At 42.6% G+C, this 20,132-nt stretch overlaps 2 protein-coding genes across 11 annotated transcripts in view; one reads left to right on the top strand and one right to left on the bottom strand.

Moving 5' to 3' along the window:
- Positions 1-20,132, bottom strand: part of LOC102082737 (extracellular matrix protein FRAS1) — a 473,764-nt gene that overhangs the window by 155,995 nt on the left and 297,637 nt on the right. The gene's annotated exons all lie outside the window — the stretch shown is intronic.
- The window catches only part of atp8a2 (ATPase phospholipid transporting 8A2), a 50,171-nt gene that overhangs the window by 13,369 nt on the left and 16,670 nt on the right, over positions 1-20,132 (top strand). For 8 of the 9 annotated variants that reach the window (XM_005471878.4, XM_025910057.1, XM_005471880.4 and 5 more), the window contains 17 exons: positions 112-181; positions 429-556; positions 829-940; positions 1,313-1,481; positions 1,584-1,711; positions 1,804-1,881; positions 1,964-2,052; positions 2,268-2,312; positions 2,510-2,585; positions 2,677-2,865; positions 2,944-2,993; positions 3,085-3,154; positions 3,241-3,325; positions 3,491-3,630; positions 6,537-6,675; positions 7,259-7,323; positions 15,043-15,215. In XM_005471878.4, coding sequence (XP_005471935.1) covers positions 112-181; positions 429-556; positions 829-940; positions 1,313-1,481; positions 1,584-1,711; positions 1,804-1,881; positions 1,964-2,052; positions 2,268-2,312; positions 2,510-2,585; positions 2,677-2,865; positions 2,944-2,993; positions 3,085-3,154; positions 3,241-3,325; positions 3,491-3,630; positions 6,537-6,675; positions 7,259-7,323; positions 15,043-15,215 — 1,806 coding nt within the window. The remainder of the gene's footprint in view (positions 1-111; positions 182-428; positions 557-828; positions 941-1,312; positions 1,482-1,583; positions 1,712-1,803; positions 1,882-1,963; positions 2,053-2,267; positions 2,313-2,509; positions 2,586-2,676; positions 2,866-2,943; positions 2,994-3,084; positions 3,155-3,240; positions 3,326-3,490; positions 3,631-6,536; positions 6,676-7,258; positions 7,324-15,042; positions 15,216-20,132) is intronic. The other variant, XM_025910058.1, reaches the window with a different exon arrangement.

Below are 20,132 nucleotides of genomic sequence, written 5' to 3'. Positions count from 1 at the left end.
TTTTTCTTATTATTTATCAACTTTAAATTTAAAATATTATAATTATTTTTCTATTTACAGATCTTTTATCTTTATAGTGTTTTTAATCCAAACCTGCCTTCTTCTCTGCAGTGAACCACAGGCCATGTGTTACATTGAGACCTCTAACCTGGACGGAGAAACCAACCTGAAGATCAGACAGGTGGGTTGTCTGTCTGTTGTTCGTACGTCTCGTGGAAGTGACATCTCTTCAAATGTCCCTCATTTTGCCCCAAAGGATGACTTGAAAATCGACTGATTACATTTTCAAAGGCAAAAACAAAGCAAATTTGTAATTTTAGTTGAAGAATTTTGTCCAGTAGTGCAGTTGCTTTTTCATATATTGTCTGGTTAAACTGTTGCCTCAGTAAACGCTCCTTGACTTTACTTGTCATGCCTTTGCTTTCCAGGGTCTCCCACTCACGGCCGGGTTTCAGACCCTGGAGGATTTGATGGCACTGTCCGGTCGTCTGGAGTGCGAAGGCCCCAACAGACACCTGTATGACTTCACTGGCACTCTACGGCTGGAAAACCAGAAGTGAGACACACATTTTTTTTCCTCGTCACTGAGGTTTGAGCTCTAGCAAATGCTCTGTCAGAATTAGGTGCTAAAATCTGTTTTGTTTTAAACTTGCACAGCACTGGTTCCTCACAGAAGACATGCAGTGATTCACATTTTTTGTGGATTAAAAAAACAATTAGGAATTAAAATTTGAGAAGTAACTTAAAAGTAGAAAAATTAATTGTATAAACTGCAGAAATCTACATTTATTTACCTGATTTGGGGCTAAAAACCTCTCTTTCATTCAGTCCAGTCCCTCTGGGCCCAGACCAGGTGCTGCTGCGTGGCGCCCAGCTCAGGAACACACAGTGGGTTGTGGGAATTGTCGTCTACACTGGCCATGACTCCAAACTGATGCAGGTAAATCCTCTGCCGTGTTCTAAGTCCGTAAACTGTGAATAAGCATGAAAAATCAGGCATTTGAAGCCAAATTTCAAACTGTTTATTAATTAGGATTTCTTCGTCAACCTTGCCTGGGCGAGTTTAGAGCTTTCAGTTAACCGTGACACATTCTTAACCGGGACTGCGTCCAAACATTGAGTAACTAATCTTCAGCTACAGTCTTTGGATTGCTCGTGCATTCTCCTGCTAAAAATGGATGAAAATCAGTCATCTGAATTATGCATTTCTGTTACTGTTTGTGCACAATAATTAATTGAGTAAAACGGGGGGGTGTTTATCCTCCCTTGAGATGACATTGTAGCTCCTAACAAGAGCCTTTCCAACTCCTAGAACTCCACCAAGGCGCCACTGAAGCGCTCTAATGTGGAGCGGGTGACCAACATGCAGATCCTGGTTCTGTTTGGCATCCTGCTGGTCATGGCACTGGTCAGCTCTGTGGGCGCAGCCATCTGGAACAGAGAACACACGGACGAAGCCTGCTGGTACCTGTCCCGGGCCGGTGAGACCATAACACATCAAGATTGCTTAAGTCTCATTATATTAATGGCGTGTTTGGGTAAATCTGGGTTATCACACAAAGGAATTTTGTCTGTGACTTCAGGCGACATCTCCCTGAACTTTGCATATAACCTACTGACGTTCATCATCCTGTACAATAACCTGATCCCCATCAGCCTGCTGGTCACTCTGGAGGTGGTGAAGTTCACACAGGCTCTCTTCATTAACTGGGTATGACTCGTGCGTCATTTTTAATGTGCTTATAAACTACAACTGGTCGATTACACACTGACTTCGAGTGTTTTTTTTGCTCTTGTCCTCAGGATGTGGAGATGTACTACGCAGAAACGGACACGCCAGCCATGGCGCGAACGTCTAATCTTAATGAGGAACTGGGCCAGGTCGGTTCCTCGCCCTCCTCGTAATGAGCTGCTATAAAACATCCTGTTTTGTTCTCGTTACTCACCGTCTGTCTTTTTCTAGGTCAAGTATCTGTTTTCCGACAAGACTGGAACTCTGACCTGTAACATCATGCACTTTAAGAAGTGTACCATAGCCGGGATAACGTATGGGTCAGTTATCGCATCTGTAAATGAATTCTCACCTCTTTTTCTCTCAGATCGTCTTACTGATATTTCCTTACCGGCCTGTGTTAGATGAACTTAATTAGAATTAGCTGCTGCTCAGTTGATCAATCTCGTGCATGATTAATTAGATGAACTAATCAAATTCATCAACTGATTTCAAACTAATTCCTTTTGCATTTCCACCGCATTCATAACTGCAGCCACTTCCCTGATCTTGACTGTGAGCGTTCAATGGACGACTTCAGGTTAGTGACCACCTCCCCCTCAACATCAGCCTTTCCCTTTTTAGTATTCTTTTCCTCATTTTCTGCGTTGCACTCTTTCCTAAATGTTTACATGCTTTTATCAGAAAATTATGTCTTGTAGCCTGCAAAGACCTCCCCCCAACACACACACACAAACTAAATAAAATAAATTTGGATTCTTTTTTTGTGTCTTTTAGTAATCTGCCATCCAGCAGCCACAACTCCACAGAGTTTGACGACCCAACTCTGATTCAGAACATCGAGAAGGACCATGTGAGGCTTTTCTCTTTCTTTCTTTGAAGCCAGCTGTCTTGGAGGCTGTTGCTAATAACCACGTTCACTCTGTTTGCTCGCGGGCGTTCAGCCTACATCACCTCAGATCTGCGAGTTCTTGACGATGATGGCGGTGTGCCACACAGTGGTTCCAGAGAGGGAGGACGACCAGATCATCTACCAGGCCTCGTCCCCTGACGAAGGAGCACTGGTCAAAGGAGCCAAAGGGCTGGGCTTTGTCTTCACTGCCAGGACCCCACATTCAGTCATCATTGAAGCTGTAAGTGTGTAACCGCACATGTCCCTGGAGTCGCGGCTACTTTTTGGACAGGAGCTGACATTTTTTTGTGGGTTTCAGATGGGGGAAGAGAAGAGCTATGAGCTACTGAATGTGCTGGAGTTTTCCAGGTAAGCTTGAAGCTGATGTTCTTCTTAGCAAGTAATATAATGCTGATATAAGACTGCTTTGGGTTGAGACTAAACTAAATTGTCTTGACAGTAACCGTAAACGGATGTCTGTGGTGGTCAGGACACCCAATGGGAAGCTCCGGCTGTACTGCAAAGGAGCGGTATGTTTATCCCATTATCAGTAAATTCAAATGTTAATGAATGTAAAGTAATGGTTTTAATTTAATGGTTAATTCCTTTTTTGTAGGATAATGTTATTTTTGAACGCCTGACCGAAGCGTCTCAGTACAAAGACTTAACAGTTGCTCATTTGGAACAGTTTGCTACTGAAGGTAAGAAGGTCGATTTTGTAGCTTTTGATTTTTAAGGCTTTTCCTCTGTAAGTCAGACTTAAGTCACAAATTTGTTGGCATTTGGTGGATGTCTTGCAGCTAACAGCAACTATTTCTGCTCAGTAACAAGGCTTTGACCAGCTTATCCTCCTTCCATCCACTCAGGCTTGAGGACGCTGTGCTTTGCGTACGTGGACCTGGAGGAAGAAGCGTATCAGGAGTGGTTAAAGGAATATAATCGTGTCAGCACCATAATCAAAGACCGCGCTCAGAAACTTGAGGAGTGTTATGAGCTGCTGGAAAAGGTAAACACATCTCTTTGTCTAAAATGATGTGTGTTGGTGACCTCCTATTGGTTCGTTCAAACTACCTGCACACACATTTGTGGTCAGAAGTTTACATCCAGTCGTCATTGGCATGAACTGTTTTTCTTTTTGAGGGTGGAATAATTGTACAGCGTACAACTTTAATGATCTTAAAATACAAGAATACAGCAACAATTGTACCAACCTGATTGTAGATAGTGATGCAGGTTTTAATCAAACAAAATTAAATGATATCTATACACAATAGTATATACACACAATTTTTTTTCACAGTCCAGCCCTGCCAGTAATACTTGCTTAAATGTCTCAGCTAGTAGCACCTTGACCAGATGCTTTTGGTAGCCATCATAAGCTTCTTCAGCTTCTGGCTGAATATTTCACCAGCCACCTTGGTAGAACTGGTAGGGTTAAAGTCGTGGCATTGAGAAAGCCATTCCAGAAGCTCAGTGTTAGCCTTCTTTATCTATTCATCCTATATCCATCCATAACCATTTTTGATGTGTGTTTGGGATCATTGCCCACTTGTGTCTAAGTTTCAACCATTTAACTGTTGATTTAAGGTGAAGTTGAAAAATATGGACGTAGTCCTCTTTCATTATTCCATCCACTGTGTGCAGTGTACCAGTACCACTGGTAGCATAGCAGCGCTAAAGCATTATGCTATAGGGCTGCTATGACCAAATATTATGACCAAATAGCTCAATCTTTGTCTCGTTTGATTGTCAGACATTTTCTCTAGAACAGTTTTGACTTGTCCATGTGGGCAGCTGCAAGTTTCAGGTGTAAGTTTAACAGCAGTGGCTCAGTTCTTGGTTTTGCACCATCTCTCAGTCCATGGTGATGTAAAAGTCGCTTCACTGTCGACAGTGACGCTGATGTTCCAGCAGTTTCCAATTCATGGCAGGCTTGAGCCTTGGTGGTTACTGGGTTGTTCCTGAACATCTGTGATAGTGTGGGTCTTCTGCTAGACCTCGACAAAGTGTTGACAAATCTAAATACCTTGTAATTATGTACAAACGTTTGACCTGATGATCTTGGAATCTTCAGTTTATTAGAAATGGCTCCAAAAGATCTTCCAAGTTTATGTAAATGTACAAGTTCCTTGGATTTTCCAATTGTTTTGAGTATTGATCAGTCAAATGAATGCTGTCAAACAAAAAATTTTTATGCTGCCAAAGAGAAACTACCAGTTGTAGTCAGTCACGATCACTAATGAGAAGTTAATGGGACTTCGTCTCATCAAGTTAAAAGACAGTCTAGAGCCTTCAGCACCACCTATTCAAAGATTTAAGTTGGTGTACTTCTGACCCTGTGTGGATCTGAGAAAATCCTATATTAATTCAAAGTTATACGCCCAGTTATTGTTTTTAAGTCATTAAAGATGTCCGGTGTACAGTCATTCCACCCTGGAAAAACAAACAGTTCAAAGAAGTCATTAAAAGCCCCGGATTATCACGACATTCAAGCCCACGATGAGTGTGTAAACTTCAGACCACAGCTGTCTCTCAGTTATTCACCCTGCTGCATTTCCAAGGTATTTTTGTGTCTGGTTGGTAAGCATGGTTGTGGTTATCACTCCCCACAAATATGCTACATGTAAAACTGGAGACTGATGAGCAATCCCGCCCAGAGCCTACAGATGGATGTTGGCGTGGTGGAGTGGTCAAAACAGCAGGCAGCAATGCAGGGCAGCAGCAGTGGTGCTGACATGTCAGAGGGAGAGATGACACATTTTGCAGCTTAAATAGACTGCTAATTTGGGAGGGCATGTTTGGTTTATGACGCGAGGAGAGTGAGGCACGCTAGTCCGTATGACACAGTGCAGCTTGAAGTGTTTCTTGTCTGAACGAACTCTGACGCTTTGATCCTTTTAGTTGCACCGTAGCTGAAAGGTTGTAAGTAAAATATTTGGAAAAGGCTGAAAAACCGAGAGGTAAGCTAACATTAAACTGAGTAAAAATACAGTCAGATTGAGGAGACGTGGAAGTATTGATCTGATAAATGCACAGTGTGATTCACTCATGCAGAGAACGACATGCTACTTGGTGGCCAGCAGGTGGCAGAGTGGCTCCATTTAGGGCCACTTGGGACTAGAGATGGTGCCATTTCTTTAGGTATTCATTATGGGTTTTTTTTTAATTTGGAAAACACAGTTGAAGTCACCTTTTAAGGCATTTAAAAAAATAATCATGATTTAAATGCTAGTCTGTGCTCAAAGGTAGAACATAGTGAAACTGAATTGCTATCTTGGTTTTTTAAAAAAAAGGATAAATAACAGGATATGGGGATTAACAGTAGAGCAGTGAATTATTTGGTGGGGAAATCAAGGTTTTAGAGGAGAGGGGCAAGGTGAGAAAAGTAAGTGAGGAAATTAAAAAAAAAAGAAAGAAAGAGGAAGCAAGAGGAGGGGGTTAGGTTTGACTGGAAGACCACAAGGGTAATTACCTTCACCAGCATGCCAAAAGCCCCATAAAACTGGAGTCAACAACACATTAGTGTTAACTTGTGTGTCTGTGCGTGTGTTTGTGTGTGTCCGAGTGTGTCTAATGAGGGTACACGTGCATATAAATGCTGAACAAATTAAAGCGAGGGGGGGGGTATGTCTTGGCATGGAGAAACAGAGTTGGTACAGAAACCCAAAGTGAGCTGAACCGAATCCACTGGCATCGCTCTCGTCCTCAAATTAGACGTGGATGATGCCGTCTGGAGAAAAAGAGCTCTCACATACACACTGGTGACGTCTATTTCTGGCCTAAATATGATTGTTTTTAAAACCTCGTTAAGTATTCTGCACTATGTTTTGTTCCCTCTCTTTTAGTCTAACTTTATTTCTTTTTACCAGAATATGTCTGCCTCTCTGTCACGCTCCTCTGCTCCTCTAACAGAACTTAATGCTGTTGGGTGCCACAGCCATCGAGGACCGTCTCCAGGCTGGCGTGCCAGAAACAATTGCCACTCTGATGAGGGCTGATATCAAGATCTGGGTCCTCACTGGAGACAAGCAGGAGACTGCCATCAATATAGGTGAGAGATGCTTAAATAACAACGTGAGGGTAAAATGTTGCTTTTAGCAAGTCAACTTGCTGCTGCAGTTTCTTGTGCAGCAGCGTAGCAAACTGTATGTATTGTGGAGTTAATGAAATCATGGCTGGAAGAATAGCAGGCATTATGTGGGCTGTGAGATGCCTGAGATGCCTCCATTCTCTAAGTGGAAAGTGCCAGCGACCAGTGCAGCCACCGTCTGGGGGACTGCGGTGACATGAGTGGGTTTAGTGTCTTGGCCGTCGCAGAGGAAGTTGGTGGCAGATGTCCAAAAAAACAATGACGGGAAAAGGAAAATGTGGACTGACACTTGTCGCTCCTAGTTTAAAAGCTGGGGCGTCCTCAGAGATGGCGCAGATCATCTTGTCAAAGTGTGTATGAGCGTTGATTTCCTGATTTACTGCAGGGAAATAAGGCTGGTCACAGGCTGGTGGAGGAACTGTGTGTGTGTGAGCCAGGACTGTGTTGAGTTTTTCACCTGTGTTTTGGGTTTGAGAAAACTTAATCTCTTTCCCACCCCCCCTCCTCCTCCTCTACCCTCCACTTATCTGTTTCTGTTTCTCAGGTTACTCCTGTCGCCTGGTGACACACGGCATGTCCCTCATCATCGTCAATGAGGACTCGCTGGACGTGAGTAGGCCGGCCTCTTCCTCCTCCTTCGTGCCTCTGGATACTTTGTACAGCGTTGAGACTTTTTGTTGACTTTTAGGAGAGAGTGGGCTGTGTGGCGGGGGTCTTAAGAAGGTTACCGTGGGAACAAGGGTGTGGTCTGCAGCCAAGATCGGTGGGTGGGGCTCTTTGTGTGTTCACAGGTGCAGGTAATTAAAGTCTCTGGTGTCCTCTTTGGAGAAAGGGATGAAAAGAGACGAACACTGCACTATCACTTCTTTGCCCCTCGGTCTCTTCCATAAGCGCTCACATACATCGCTTGCAGTGCTCTTACAGTGGTCTCGCCTTCTTTTATCATTTCCTATTTCAAGCTAAATCCCAGAAGAATGAACAAAGCTGATGTGTTCAGTCACTTTATGATCCCGTTGCTATTTTGAATGAGATCTGAGACATTCCTTTACTCTCGATTAGATTTTCTAACCCCAGTTATGTGTTCTTTGCATTCGGCCTCCTTGTGTGACCGCCTCACCTAAGTGGCTTGATTGCTGTCATGTGTCCCTGTCTTTCAGACAGTCTCCCTGACTCCCACGTGTGCGCTCGCACAAATATAATCACCGTTACTCGGTTTGTTTTTATGGAAGACATGGGAGATGATGACTCGTAAATGTCAAGTTTAAGCACTCTGTGTGTGCCCTTGTATTAGTTTATTTGTTTATAGGTGTGTAGTGTGTGGTAAACATTCATAAAGAGATCTCTGTGTTTACATTCATAATTTTCTAGCCTCATATAAGTCAGTGTGCAGATGGTGTGTTTCCTGGACTGTGAGTTTGTAGAGTAATTGGATTTGTCTCCAGCATGATCCCTCCATAATATGGTTTACTGGTCTGAATGGATTTTATTGTTGGTGACGATTATGAATTTAAGTGTAAAGCTGTGCGCTTTTAATTGCTTTGGATTCTTGCATTATGCTGAATTGTAAAGGTCTGACTGTTAAACTTTACTCTGTCAAAATTATCAAAGTGATGTCTGAAAGCTCTTATATTTAGGGAACTGCTGGTCAGATAACATGCAGGCCACTTAGATGCTAAATCAATTGAATTCGATGGGGTAAGCATTTAACGTTAAGGTAATGAGGCTACTCTACGCTGGGAATTGCCTATTAGGACACAAGGGTGAAAACTAATCTTAGCGCTGTAAGCGGATCGATTCTAAACTGGTTTGTAAAATATATTTTAGCAGACTGTCTCCCACGCTGATCGTGTACAGTTTCAACCCTGATAGGTTTGTGGTACTCCATCTCAGAGGAGCTTTCACTTGAACTAAATGTAATTATCAAAAGGTTTTTTAGGGCTAGGAAAATTGGAAATTAGTGCAGCGATTTCTTAAAACGTGCATTTATACATGGAAATATAGTATATAAAGGAAATAACAGAGTTTGTACAGTTCTAACAAGCTTAAAAGTCAATATTTGGTATGACCACCTTAATTCTTCAACACAATCTGAACTCTCTTAAACAGCTTTCTTGTAAATTCTTTAAGTAGTCTTCAGGAATAGTTCTCCTGGCTTCTTGAAGGACATTCAAAGCTCTTCTTTAGATGTTGGCTGCCTTTTGTTCTGTTTTCTGTCAACATGATGCCGCACTGCTTTAATAATGCTGAGGTCTCTGCTCTGGGGAGGCCAATCTATGGCTACATACTGATGATGATTCAAACCAAAAAGCTTTAAATTTGGATTCATTACTCTGTAAGGCAATTTGCATTTTAATGATCAAGGAACTTACCTCATAGCCCGCTGTTCATTCAGTGGGCTAGTTTCAGTCATTGTGCAAATGTACTGTTTATAAGACTGGGGAAACCTGCAGTCAGCTGAGACTGAAGAAGTCCAGATTAAGAGAATCAACCTTCTGGCACTCCGTAAGACCCGTTTTCACTGATTTTCAGTGTAATTTTAAGCCCAACTTCCTTATAAAATTGCTCTACACAAACAATCAATAGGCTGAGGTAAGCTCAGTATCATGTAAGGTAAAGGTTCATTTTATATGGGGCTGCAGGTCAGAAAAGAAAACTTTGTATTCATACAGAAGTTAAATGTTTTTATTCATTTTATGTTTTTCTTTTGATAACAACTTAAAACAACTTAGCAGGAAATCAATCTTTCAGCTCCAAAGTTTGGCCTCCGTTCACTTTAACGGGGACAATCCACCCTGTTGATGTGTCCTTGAGCAAGATTTCAAATGTTCACCAGCTCTGGGGAGGCTCTTCTGTAGTTTGTTCCAACTTTCTTGTGCAGCAGGGTCAGGACAAAAGGCAGAATCTCATAAGTCTGAGTTAAAAAAAAGAGAAAGAAAAAGATACTGTTTTGATTCAGATGGACTTGTTTGTTGGTTGAACAAACACATTTCATTTGGCTGCAGGTCAAAAATGCAACTTACACACATAGGCAGGAAGAGTCACAGCTGGCTGACGTGAAACATAAATGAAGCGCCACGTGTAGTGATCTAAAATATGCCTTCGCGCTTGCGGTGTTTGCAGGACGGACGCACTTTAAAGTGGTTGTAAATGCAACGCAGCAAAAAAACGACACAGGATGACATCCCTTTGTCGTCACTGTTTACTGATCCCGTAAACATCTAATTAATCTTTACTTTGCAAGAGAAGAAACGTGAGTGCGTGTGCTGATGACGGTCATGCCTTCTTATCGGGCCAACCTCAGAGAGCTCTGGTCGTGAATGATGCAGATGAAAGCGCCGCCGTCTTCGGCGACACTTCTCTGACACTTAAAATAACTCAAAAGTGCGACCTGGACATGAGTGAATGCAGAAGCTGTGCCCCTTGTTCTAATTTTTTAAAAACTTCTCACGTCTTTCACACCCTCTCTTATCTGTAGGCAGGATGATCTTTGCAGTGGATCTAGGCCAGCAGATGCGACACCCTCTCCTCTCCCCTTCTTCCCCATTGAGCCCCGTTCTCCGTTTCATCTGCTTCGCGCTGCTGCCTCCACATCTGTCAGCACTCTCTCTTCGCACAGGATTTGACCACACACACTGTGATTTTGTAACAGCAAATATGTGTGTGTGTGTTTGTGTTTTAGACAGAGAGTCAAGAAGAGCAGCAAAATATGTGTCCATCTTTGCGCAAACATGAGAGTGTGTTTATTGTACTTTATGTATGATATAGACGATCTGGAAGCGACCAGAGGAGACTTAGAAAAAAGAGGGGGCGAGGAGTTTGGCTTGAGCCATGTGAGGGCGATGAGTGAGTGGTAACGCGATCTCCTTTTGGTGCTCCTCCTCATCAAAACAAACCCTGTGAGCAATGCCTCCTGGGTAAACGGTTTGCGAGCACTGAAGCTGTGACAAGTGCCATCTGTCACCTTAAAATCACATGCCACACACAGACTGACACACATCTTTGCCCTGGCTGTTTCTGTGCAGTCATTAGAGAAGTCTCGGTCTTATTATCTCCATACATCGGACTTTGAATCCACATACAAACACACATATACTTTGCACAGTCTACCCAAGAAGCAGTGGCACATGTTGCCCTCATCACCTTGTTAGTCCTGAACATAAATTTCATCCAGCTTTCCCACAATCCCCAGGCCCTCGTCACACTGCCCGCAGTACAACTCCTAAACAAACAACGCCTGTCTTCTGCTCATTAATCATTTTTATGCACGCATGCAAAAGCAGACACGCACATTTTGTTGTGCCTCAACTTGCATTCTCTGTCGTTCCAACATTTTTTAAAATGTTTTTTTTTAATTTTTAAGGTCGTAGTAGTTTTTAAACAGCAGGCGCCTTTTGTTAAAGCCCAACATGTGTTCCCGCGTGTGTGTTTCCAGCTCCGGCAGCAGAGGATGTGGATGTTTGCACAGATGCACAATATGATAATTAAACGGTGTATTAAATCTTACCGGTGACAGACTGTGCACTGCAAAAACGAGCACATCCTTCTCCGCCTTCTTTTCACTCAGCGGCTCTCTCTGTGTTTGAGTTTTCCCCTGCGTCTGCTTCACACTCCTTGCCTTCTCTTTCCTTCTTTCTTTGTATCTTTTTTTAAAAATTCGTCTGTCTTTAGTTGCCTTTTTTTTTTGTATATTTTACACTCGAAGGACATTTATCATGACGGGGCGAGTGATTACGCCATCTTTGGAGTAGGTGGCCTGGAATGAATCAAAATTTCAAGCGTCCTCTTTGCACTCATTTATATAAAGGGAGAGACATGCACGTTTGTTTCTGCGTGCGCTGTCTGCGGTGAAGTGTGCAATAAGGGAAGGCGACCTGCGATATCTCAAACCGCCTCTATGATCCTGCTCATTTTGCGATCCAAATATAAACCTGATAAAATTCCATGCAGAAGGGGCTGTGAGCATGGTGTGCAAAGTGTGTGTGCATGGAGTGTGTGTGTGTGTTTAGGGGTTAGAGAGTGTCTGGTTTCTTCCAGACCAGATGCATATGAAAAATAAACATTTAGTTTGGAATCTAAAATGCTTGCTAATGAGATCTGTCATATTGCAAGTGGTGCAATCAAAGAATTACACTTTTTTTCCTCTATGGTCTCCAAAGATAGAACTTTTTAGCGTGAGAAAGAGAGAAACTACAACATATTGCATTATTTTTCCTCCAGGATTTTTTCTTTCCTTTGGGAAAGTGTTAAAAGATTGTTATGGATCCTTGTGAGCTGTTTTTGTGCTAAGACAATGTTTAGTCAGGAAGAAAACATTTTTATTGTAGCTTTCTGTTCTGGAAAAGGATACTTTTTAGCTTTAGGAGCTAGCTACTGTACCTTAGTCGCCTTTTTAAACTTCCAGGACCTGTCTGCTCATTATCTCCTGTTTTAACTGCCAGTGAAGTGTTGACTAAACCTGCTGTGACAAGTCAGTGTACTGTACTAGTAACGCTTAACACCCCCCCCCATCCCTCCACCTTCATGATCTGATTCTTAATCTGGTTAAGGCAATGATAAATGTCCGATACGGTGTATAATCTTGATGTTTTTGCTTCCACTAAGTAAACGGAAACACGAATGGGAAAATGTAGACAGTCTCCAAACACATTCGATCATGTCATGTTGAGGAAATCCTCAAAAATCAAACCCGCAAACCGTTCTGCAAGACGTCATTGGTTGGTGTTTCACTTTGCATTGTGCCTGTCCACTCCTGACTCAGAATGGGCCTCATGAAGTAAGCATGATCCTTATGTACAGTAAAGGCAGTGAGTGATAGTGATATCTGATTAGACAGAAATCAGTGCAATTTATATCTAATATACATGAAAACATTTGCACAGTTCTGTAAGGGTGGCTCAGGGAGAGGAAATAGGAGAGGTGCAGTGATTTATTGAAACGTGCAAACATACGTGGAAACAAAGTATATAAGGTAAAACTAGAGGTTGTACAATTCTAACAAGCTTGAAAGTCGATATTTGCTATGACCACCTTTATTTTCCAACACAGCCTGAACTCTCTTTGGAAGCTTTCTTGTCATTTCTTTACATAGTCGTCAGGAATACTTCTCCAGATTTTTTAAAGGGCATTCAAAGCTCTGCTTCGGATTGTGGCTGCCTTTTGTTGGCAAGAAAGTCGAGATCTGTGGAAGCAAAACGTAAAACAAATGAGGGGGTGACTCAAGATTTTTTCTACAGTGCTCTAATTAATCACTTTTTTTGATCAGAAACAGACATTGTTGACTTTTCTAAATAAAAATAAATGACTGTTGTGCTTTTTTAATTGCAATAATAAATTATTTTATTATAACATTAGAAGTAGGGAGAGGGGGTTTACTTCCTGTCCTCATGCAGGGTATTTCCTAAAGACCATCACGCTGTGATGAGCTGAGGGAAACGTTTTTGTCCAGTCATCATCTCTCACACACACGCTGCATGTGTACATGTGTCTACATGCAATCATATACTCTCATGCATGCATACACATGTTTTTCTCCCCTAAAAACACGATGCAAGCATCCAGCCAGACACACAAACACACACACAGCCAGACACACACATGCAAGCCACCTTTAAGATTCAGAGCTCAGACAACCTGTAATCTCCTTTAATCCTTTCATTATGTTTTTGTTTTCCTTTCCCCCTGTTTGGGGAAAAAAAGGTGAATGCAAACAGGAATTCCGGCATACAAAGAAAAACACACAGCCTCAGGCTGAGAAAACAAGAGCAGGGAATTTTTGGGAAGAGGAGGGACACTTGTGTGCCGAGGGTACGCTTGTGTGCATCGCAATTTGGCGAGAAGAAGAGAGGCGGCATTGTTCAGATGATTGCGTTACATGCATGTATATGTGAGTGTGTTATCTGCGTCGTCTCTAGCGCATGCTGATCAGTGGACAGAGGGGTCGTCTCTCTGTCAGTCACGGGATCCTCTGAGGTCAGACGGCTGCCAATAACCCGCTGCGAGGGCCCGAGCGGATTCTTACCGGCGCCAAATCTTCGAGTGTTTGCGCACTTTTGTGTCTAGAGTTTTTGCCTTGTGTAGCTGCTCGCCATGTATTCAGCTCTGTTACTCATGTTTCCACAAACACTTCTTGTTATAGGTCATTTCAGTTTACGTCATTCCTCGTTTATTACGGGAATAATCTGAATTCCACATGTACAACTACCAAAACTGTCCCCAGGTAGAGCTAGTGAGCTGTTTGCTCCACTTGATGGGTAAAACATTCGAGCTCCATCTGTTTAGCGCTGGAGTGATTTTGATTGGCTTTCCGCTTTTCCGAGTCCACCTGGCAAAATCCTGAATGTAAAACAAGTCGCCACAAAGTCAGAGCTGCGACTCTGATTTGTCCTAGCCGTCTCTGTTTGTTGGATGATTATGGATTCGTTTCTCACCGGTTAATCGACAGCTTCTATTTGGAAGCTAAAGGCACAGTTAACATTAGGATGTGTGCGTGTGGTGGTGAGCAGGAAGGCTTGTAGCACGTCTGCCTCTCCACATGGAATTCATTACATCCCGGTGGGATGTTTATTTTCTCTATTAATCCCTGTTCCTCTATTATCAGGAGCTCCATCAAAACTGCCCCAAACTACTGGCCTGCAGGCGAGCTGGCATTAACACAAACACATGTACACGTACATGTGAATGATGCATTTAGCCCTGTCTCGACATTAGTTTACCTCATCTGTCTTTCTTACCTTTTCCCCTCTTGTTACGTGCCTCTCTCTCTCTTTCTCTCTCTCTCTTTTGTTGCTGCTTTGTGAGGAGAAGCTTTAGGATTTAATTACACGATGAAAATGCCTCCAGGACTTCATACCATCAGCATGTAGTGATGAAGTCTAGAGCAACTGTGAACTTTATATTGGCATTGTTAATTGTTTGGTGTACACAGAAGCAAATAGTTTCTCCAGATGAAAGCGAACTGCGCAACCAGCGCATGCAGCGTATGTCTTCAATTTACTGCCAGCGGTTTTGACCTTTCAACAAATTGGTCCCTGTGTGTTTTGATGTGTGCGATTTACATTTTTTTACTACTTTGCGAGGCCACAAAAACGTAAAAACCTGAAAAAGCGGTCGTTTGAAAGCTCTGCAGCAAAATCGCGTAAGACCGAGTCTGATTTAGAGCTATTGTTGGTTATTGCGCAGATAAAGATCCAAGATGTTTGGCGATTAGTAGTGAGTTCATGGTTACAGAGTAGCTATATCCTTATGATATATCCTTATAATTGCTGTGAGTTAGTTGCTGACTTTAATGGCAAACTCAGTCCTCCCTTGTGTGTCTTTGTCCTTTTGCAGGCTACTCGTGACACGCTGACAGCTCACTGCTCCTCCCTCGGCGAGTCTCTGAAGAAGGAAAATGAGCTGGCGTTGATCATCGATGGCCAGACATTGAAATACGCCCTGTCCTTTGAGCTCCGCCAGGCCTTCCTTGATTTGGCATTGTCCTGCAAAGCCGTCATCTGCTGCCGGTAGGGAAAGCTCATTTATCATATGCATATGCACATACACACAAGTATTATTGGTTATCTGGAGTTACTCATAAATGCCTGAAGTAGTTTATGAATAGAATCACAGGTTGAGCAGGTATTCATCTCTAAATGCAGCAGCCTGGGTTTGACTCTGACCTGAGGCCTGTGAATCTTTCCCCACTCTCTCCCTGTCTCTGCTTCACTGCCCAATCTAACAAAGAGAAAAAGCCCAAAGAAATAATCAAAGAAATGGAAAGCGAAATGCCAGATTGTCTTTGTTTAAATCATAGAAAAAATGGGTTTCTCATAAAAAGGGCATGATCGCCGATAATCCTGTTGAAACGTGTGTTTCAACAGCGCTTTGTCCGTAACACTTTGGACAAAGTTTACAAATTACTCTGCAAAAAGTCATTTTTTTCTGTGAGGAAAACAATGACGCTCTGTACCAAACTGTTTTACAGATACACAACGTCATTGTGCTGCTGTGGGAAAGTCCCAATGTGAGAATGAAAAATGAAAGCTTTTCCACAAACTTATATTTGCTTTAATGCAAAATTTCTACCTGAAGTCTTTGTTTTTCTTTATTTCATTAGCTCTACTCAGCTGGGGTCAAATATGTAGACTATCCAAACACAAAGGCAACAAGAAAAGAAAAAAACAAAATATAAAGACAGACTTCTGCCTCATTATCTTTGCCACTTAGACACAACTAGTGTTGCATTGCCTAGTGTGGAAATGTGAATCAGTCTGAATGCATCTGGCCACAGCTGAACAGACAGAAAAATGTAAACACACTATAGCGTGCAGAGACGTCAATCATCATGCTGCAGCCGGCTGATATTAAACAGCTGTGATTGGCCTGGCCTGGCCCGGCCTGGCACGGGCACGGTCGAGTGAAAATCTGTTTAAGCAGGCCAGACGCTTCGTGCCAGAGATGTTAAAACACGTGCTCGCAGATTTATTTGGTTCCCAGGGTCGATACCTGTGTGAACACAGCTGTTCCTCCTCAGGTGATTTTTGAGGCTGCGTGCTGTAAAGACACATTAATCTGTGACGTTTTAAATGCCCAAACAGCTCCTTTGTTCTAATGAAGTTCACAAATTCAATCATCTGTGAAAGAAAAAAATATACACAAGCACTTAAATAAAAGATCCACTTCACACAAGCGGATTTTTAAGTTGCCGAGTGGATAAAGTGTCCATGTGGAGGACTTCATTACCTGCACATGTGCCAGTTTGCAAAGGTTACCAGTCGCCCACAGTCAGCAAATGAATGAGGACGATAAAAGCCTGTCCTGTTGCACAGCAGGGACGATGTAATACACTAGGCTGCTTGGAAATGTCAAAGTCATGACTCACTTACTGCCGGTACCCCTGGAATGGGCACCAACACACACACAGACACACACACACCTAGTCATGACCGTTATATAGTTCCATTGATACAAAGTGTGGTCTGTTCAATGAATGTTTACAGCGTGTTCCCTTTTTTGGGCATGTTTCACTCAGCAGCAGCTGTGATGTTTAAAAAAAAAAAAAAGAGTTTCCACTCGTCTTTTTGTCTCTCTATGTGTGTGTGTGTGCGCGCGCGTGTGTGAGTGCAGACTTGTGTGTGTGTGAGCATGTGTTAGCCGGGAGGCACGTAATTGACTCTTCCTTGCACTTACAAGCCATATCCGGACTCAGGTCTCACAGGCCTTGCAAACAGCCTCAAGCTTCCTTTCCTGCGTCCTTTACTTGCTATATCCTTCCCTCTCTCCGTGCATCTCTCTCAACCTTCCTCTACCTTCCTCCTCTGGCTAAGACATGTTAAACGTTAACAGACTAAACTGAACAGCACCACAGTTAGTTTAAGCACATCTGCTGAGCCCTTGTCTGGTTTTAAAACATATTTGAATAAGCAGGCCCTCTTTGAAAACAGTTGCACTGAAAATATATTATAATTTATCCAAAAACTACAAAAAAATACTGATTCTGATCAATATTTGTGTGTTTAAAAAAAAAAAACATGGTAGGTTTGCCAACTGCTTTGGTGTAACAGTGTCTAATTTCAAGGTTCCTGGATATCACACAAACAACATAGATTAGAGAAAGTTCAAAGGCAAAAACACAGCTCACTTCATTCTGTTTTGTTCTCTTGTAATCTTACCATGATGCCATTTATCTTATGTCCCCCTGGGAGGTCCTATGCTGAGAACCAATACTCCTTTAATGAGTGGTTACGGTGAGGTTGCTGCACCGAGAGCCATAGCTTTGACGTTGAAGAGCCGGATTGTCAGTTAAGTTGTTTCTCACCTACTGTATGTGCGCGATGCTTCACCACGCGGGAATGCGCGCGCGTCTCAGGGGCCCGAGGAGCCGAGTGCACTCATACGCTTGGGTTCCCGACTTCACTGCGCGTTTGTTTATAGGAGGACTCGGCGGCTGCTTATTTTCTGCTCAGTTCCACCGTGAAGAGCGCTGGGAGCCTTTCATCTCCCCCGACTTCACTTTACACAATCGCAGACACTGTTAGCGGTGTTTAGGGGAGAGAGCGCCATGAGGAGAGATTTGCGGTTTGAGGCCAAGAGATGCAAAGGCGGACTTGTGCGGCACACACACACACACCCACACACACACACTTCGGATGCAGAAACAGGAAAAAACAAAGAGCAGAGGTTGATCCCATCATTCAGCAATAGCTCTCTTTGAGGTTTCCCCCCTCAAATATCCTGTGGTGCAGGGTGTGAGGCGTGTGTGTGAGGCGCTGGTCTGATTTTTGCTTTATAAGCATGCTAAGCAGACCTCCCGGCTCTGTGATTCCAGCTCGACTGGGACATGCTCTTTACATATTCATAGAGGACAGACCGTCTTTATGACCTGCAGACCTCAGCCGGATACGTGCGTGCACGCGCACGTAATTTCATTTTCCCATACCTTTATAAAAGCATCATATTTTGCTCTGCTTCCATGTGATGGCTCATACAGCTGCACATAACTTCATTTTTCTAATATGATTACTGCAGCGCTGATGAATGAGGTGGTGAGTCACTGCTTGTGCTGAGCTTCCAGGAGTTAGGCCTGTTCGTGCCATACAAACAGTCATTGTGAGGCTGACTCCTCCTCTTTCTAGGAAAAGTATTGGGCACACTTTTAAGTCCAGTGTTGATTCTCAAATTCCCATCACCTAATGCATCACAGAGGCTCAGGTAATAACTATAATCAGTGAAATGTAACATAAATATTTAATATCTGGATTTGGACTAATCTCTTGTAATGCAGCCAGTAGCTACTTTCTGCTACCTGATAACTCTCAAAGCCACTTTTTTAACTCCAAGTGAGGATGATTTATTGGATAAATCTGTGCTAAAAAAGTGCCACGTTTTTTATAAAAAAACACAAACATCCTGTCTTAAGATACTGTACAATGTTTTTGTTTCATACTGTACTGCAGGGAGTGCTTTGTGTGCGGCTTTAATCCCAGCCCCAGTATCACTTTTCTCCCACGTCTCGTCATTTGGAGACATATTTGTTTTCACCGTACGACATGCAGGTAGTAATGACAAGACTCGTGTGAGCAGCGTGCATGTGAACGGCACGCAGTAGGAATGCCTCCTCATACGAAGCATGTTTTGCAAACAGAGATGAAGACAAATTCAGTCTTAGCTGCTGTGTCCAGAATGCAAGCACTGAAAATGTAAACAGTGTGTGTGTGGGGCTGGATTTCTTTCCCACACAATCTCCGCCTAAGCTCGCCAGCCATGAGGCACGGTCTGTCCCTCCTTACACCATCTTGCTAGTATTGAAATGTTTAAATGGCTCAGAAAAAAGAAACTCCTCTTACATATCTCACTGCAAAATTAACCACGTGTATTAAGTTGTGGCATAAGCAGTACCCCACCAGAAACGAAGGCATATCATATTTCTTTGACTTTAAATGGGAAAACTCCTGCATAAGATATGTTTATAGAACTGAACTGTTACTTGTGTTTTTCTTAGAATATCCCACTTTAAATGAGCTAAAATTAATAATTTCCTCTAAAAATTGCCTTACATTCTAATAGAAATGTTTAGGCTTATTATACAACATCCATCATTCACCCTCATCACCACTTTTTTTCCACATTTAAGCGCTTTTTCTATCTGACATTCACACACATTCATACTACACATAAGATAAATATTTATTGACCCCTGCAAGGGTAATTACTGTGCAACAGCAGCAGGTTAAAGATTAACAGTAGTACAGTCTACAATAAAAAACCAACACAGTTGAAGTAAAAGTGACACAGGCAGATAGTAAGAGCCTGAAACTGAAAGAAATAAAACATTTTATATGTAGAACGGTGATTAAAAAAAACAAAGAAAATGAAAAATAAAATGATGTTAAGCTAAAGTAAAAAAAGAAGAGTGAGACTGTAAAAGAGAGTAGTGCAAATTGCAGTAATAAATAATACGTGTGCTATAAATCTGAGAAACAGCTGCAAGAAGGTTTAATACAGAAATATATGTGTGTGGAATCGAATGCCCGACAGGTGTGCTCACCTGTCACAGAAAGAAGAGTTATTGTACAGTTTCACAGAGAACTGTAGGAATGATTTCCTGAGGCGTTGTTTCGGCAGCTGTGCTGAATAAAGTCTGAGGGAGAAGGAGCTGCCTGGAGCAGGTGAGGTGGATTGTCCATGATGGAGAGCAGTTTGTTCAGTGACCTCCCGTCCGTCACTCACTCAAAGGCCTCCTGATTCTGGAAACTGATGTTCCCAGCCTTGTGAATGAGTTTGTTGATCCTGCTGGCACCGATGCTACTGCAGACTGGTAGAAGATCTCCCAACATCTTTCTTCACACAGTAAAAGACCTGAGCTTTGTCAGAAAGTGAAGTATCCTCATCTTCTTCGGCGGGTTAAATTCACATGCTAGTTTGTGCTTTCTGTTTCTTTC

The sequence above is a fragment of the Oreochromis niloticus genome, linkage group LG9 (assembly GCF_001858045.2).
Source record: "Oreochromis niloticus isolate F11D_XX linkage group LG9, O_niloticus_UMD_NMBU, whole genome shotgun sequence".
In the NCBI taxonomy this organism is placed as follows: Eukaryota; Metazoa; Chordata; class Actinopteri; order Cichliformes; family Cichlidae; genus Oreochromis; species Oreochromis niloticus.
This window is presented reverse-complemented; position numbering and strand designations above follow the sequence as displayed.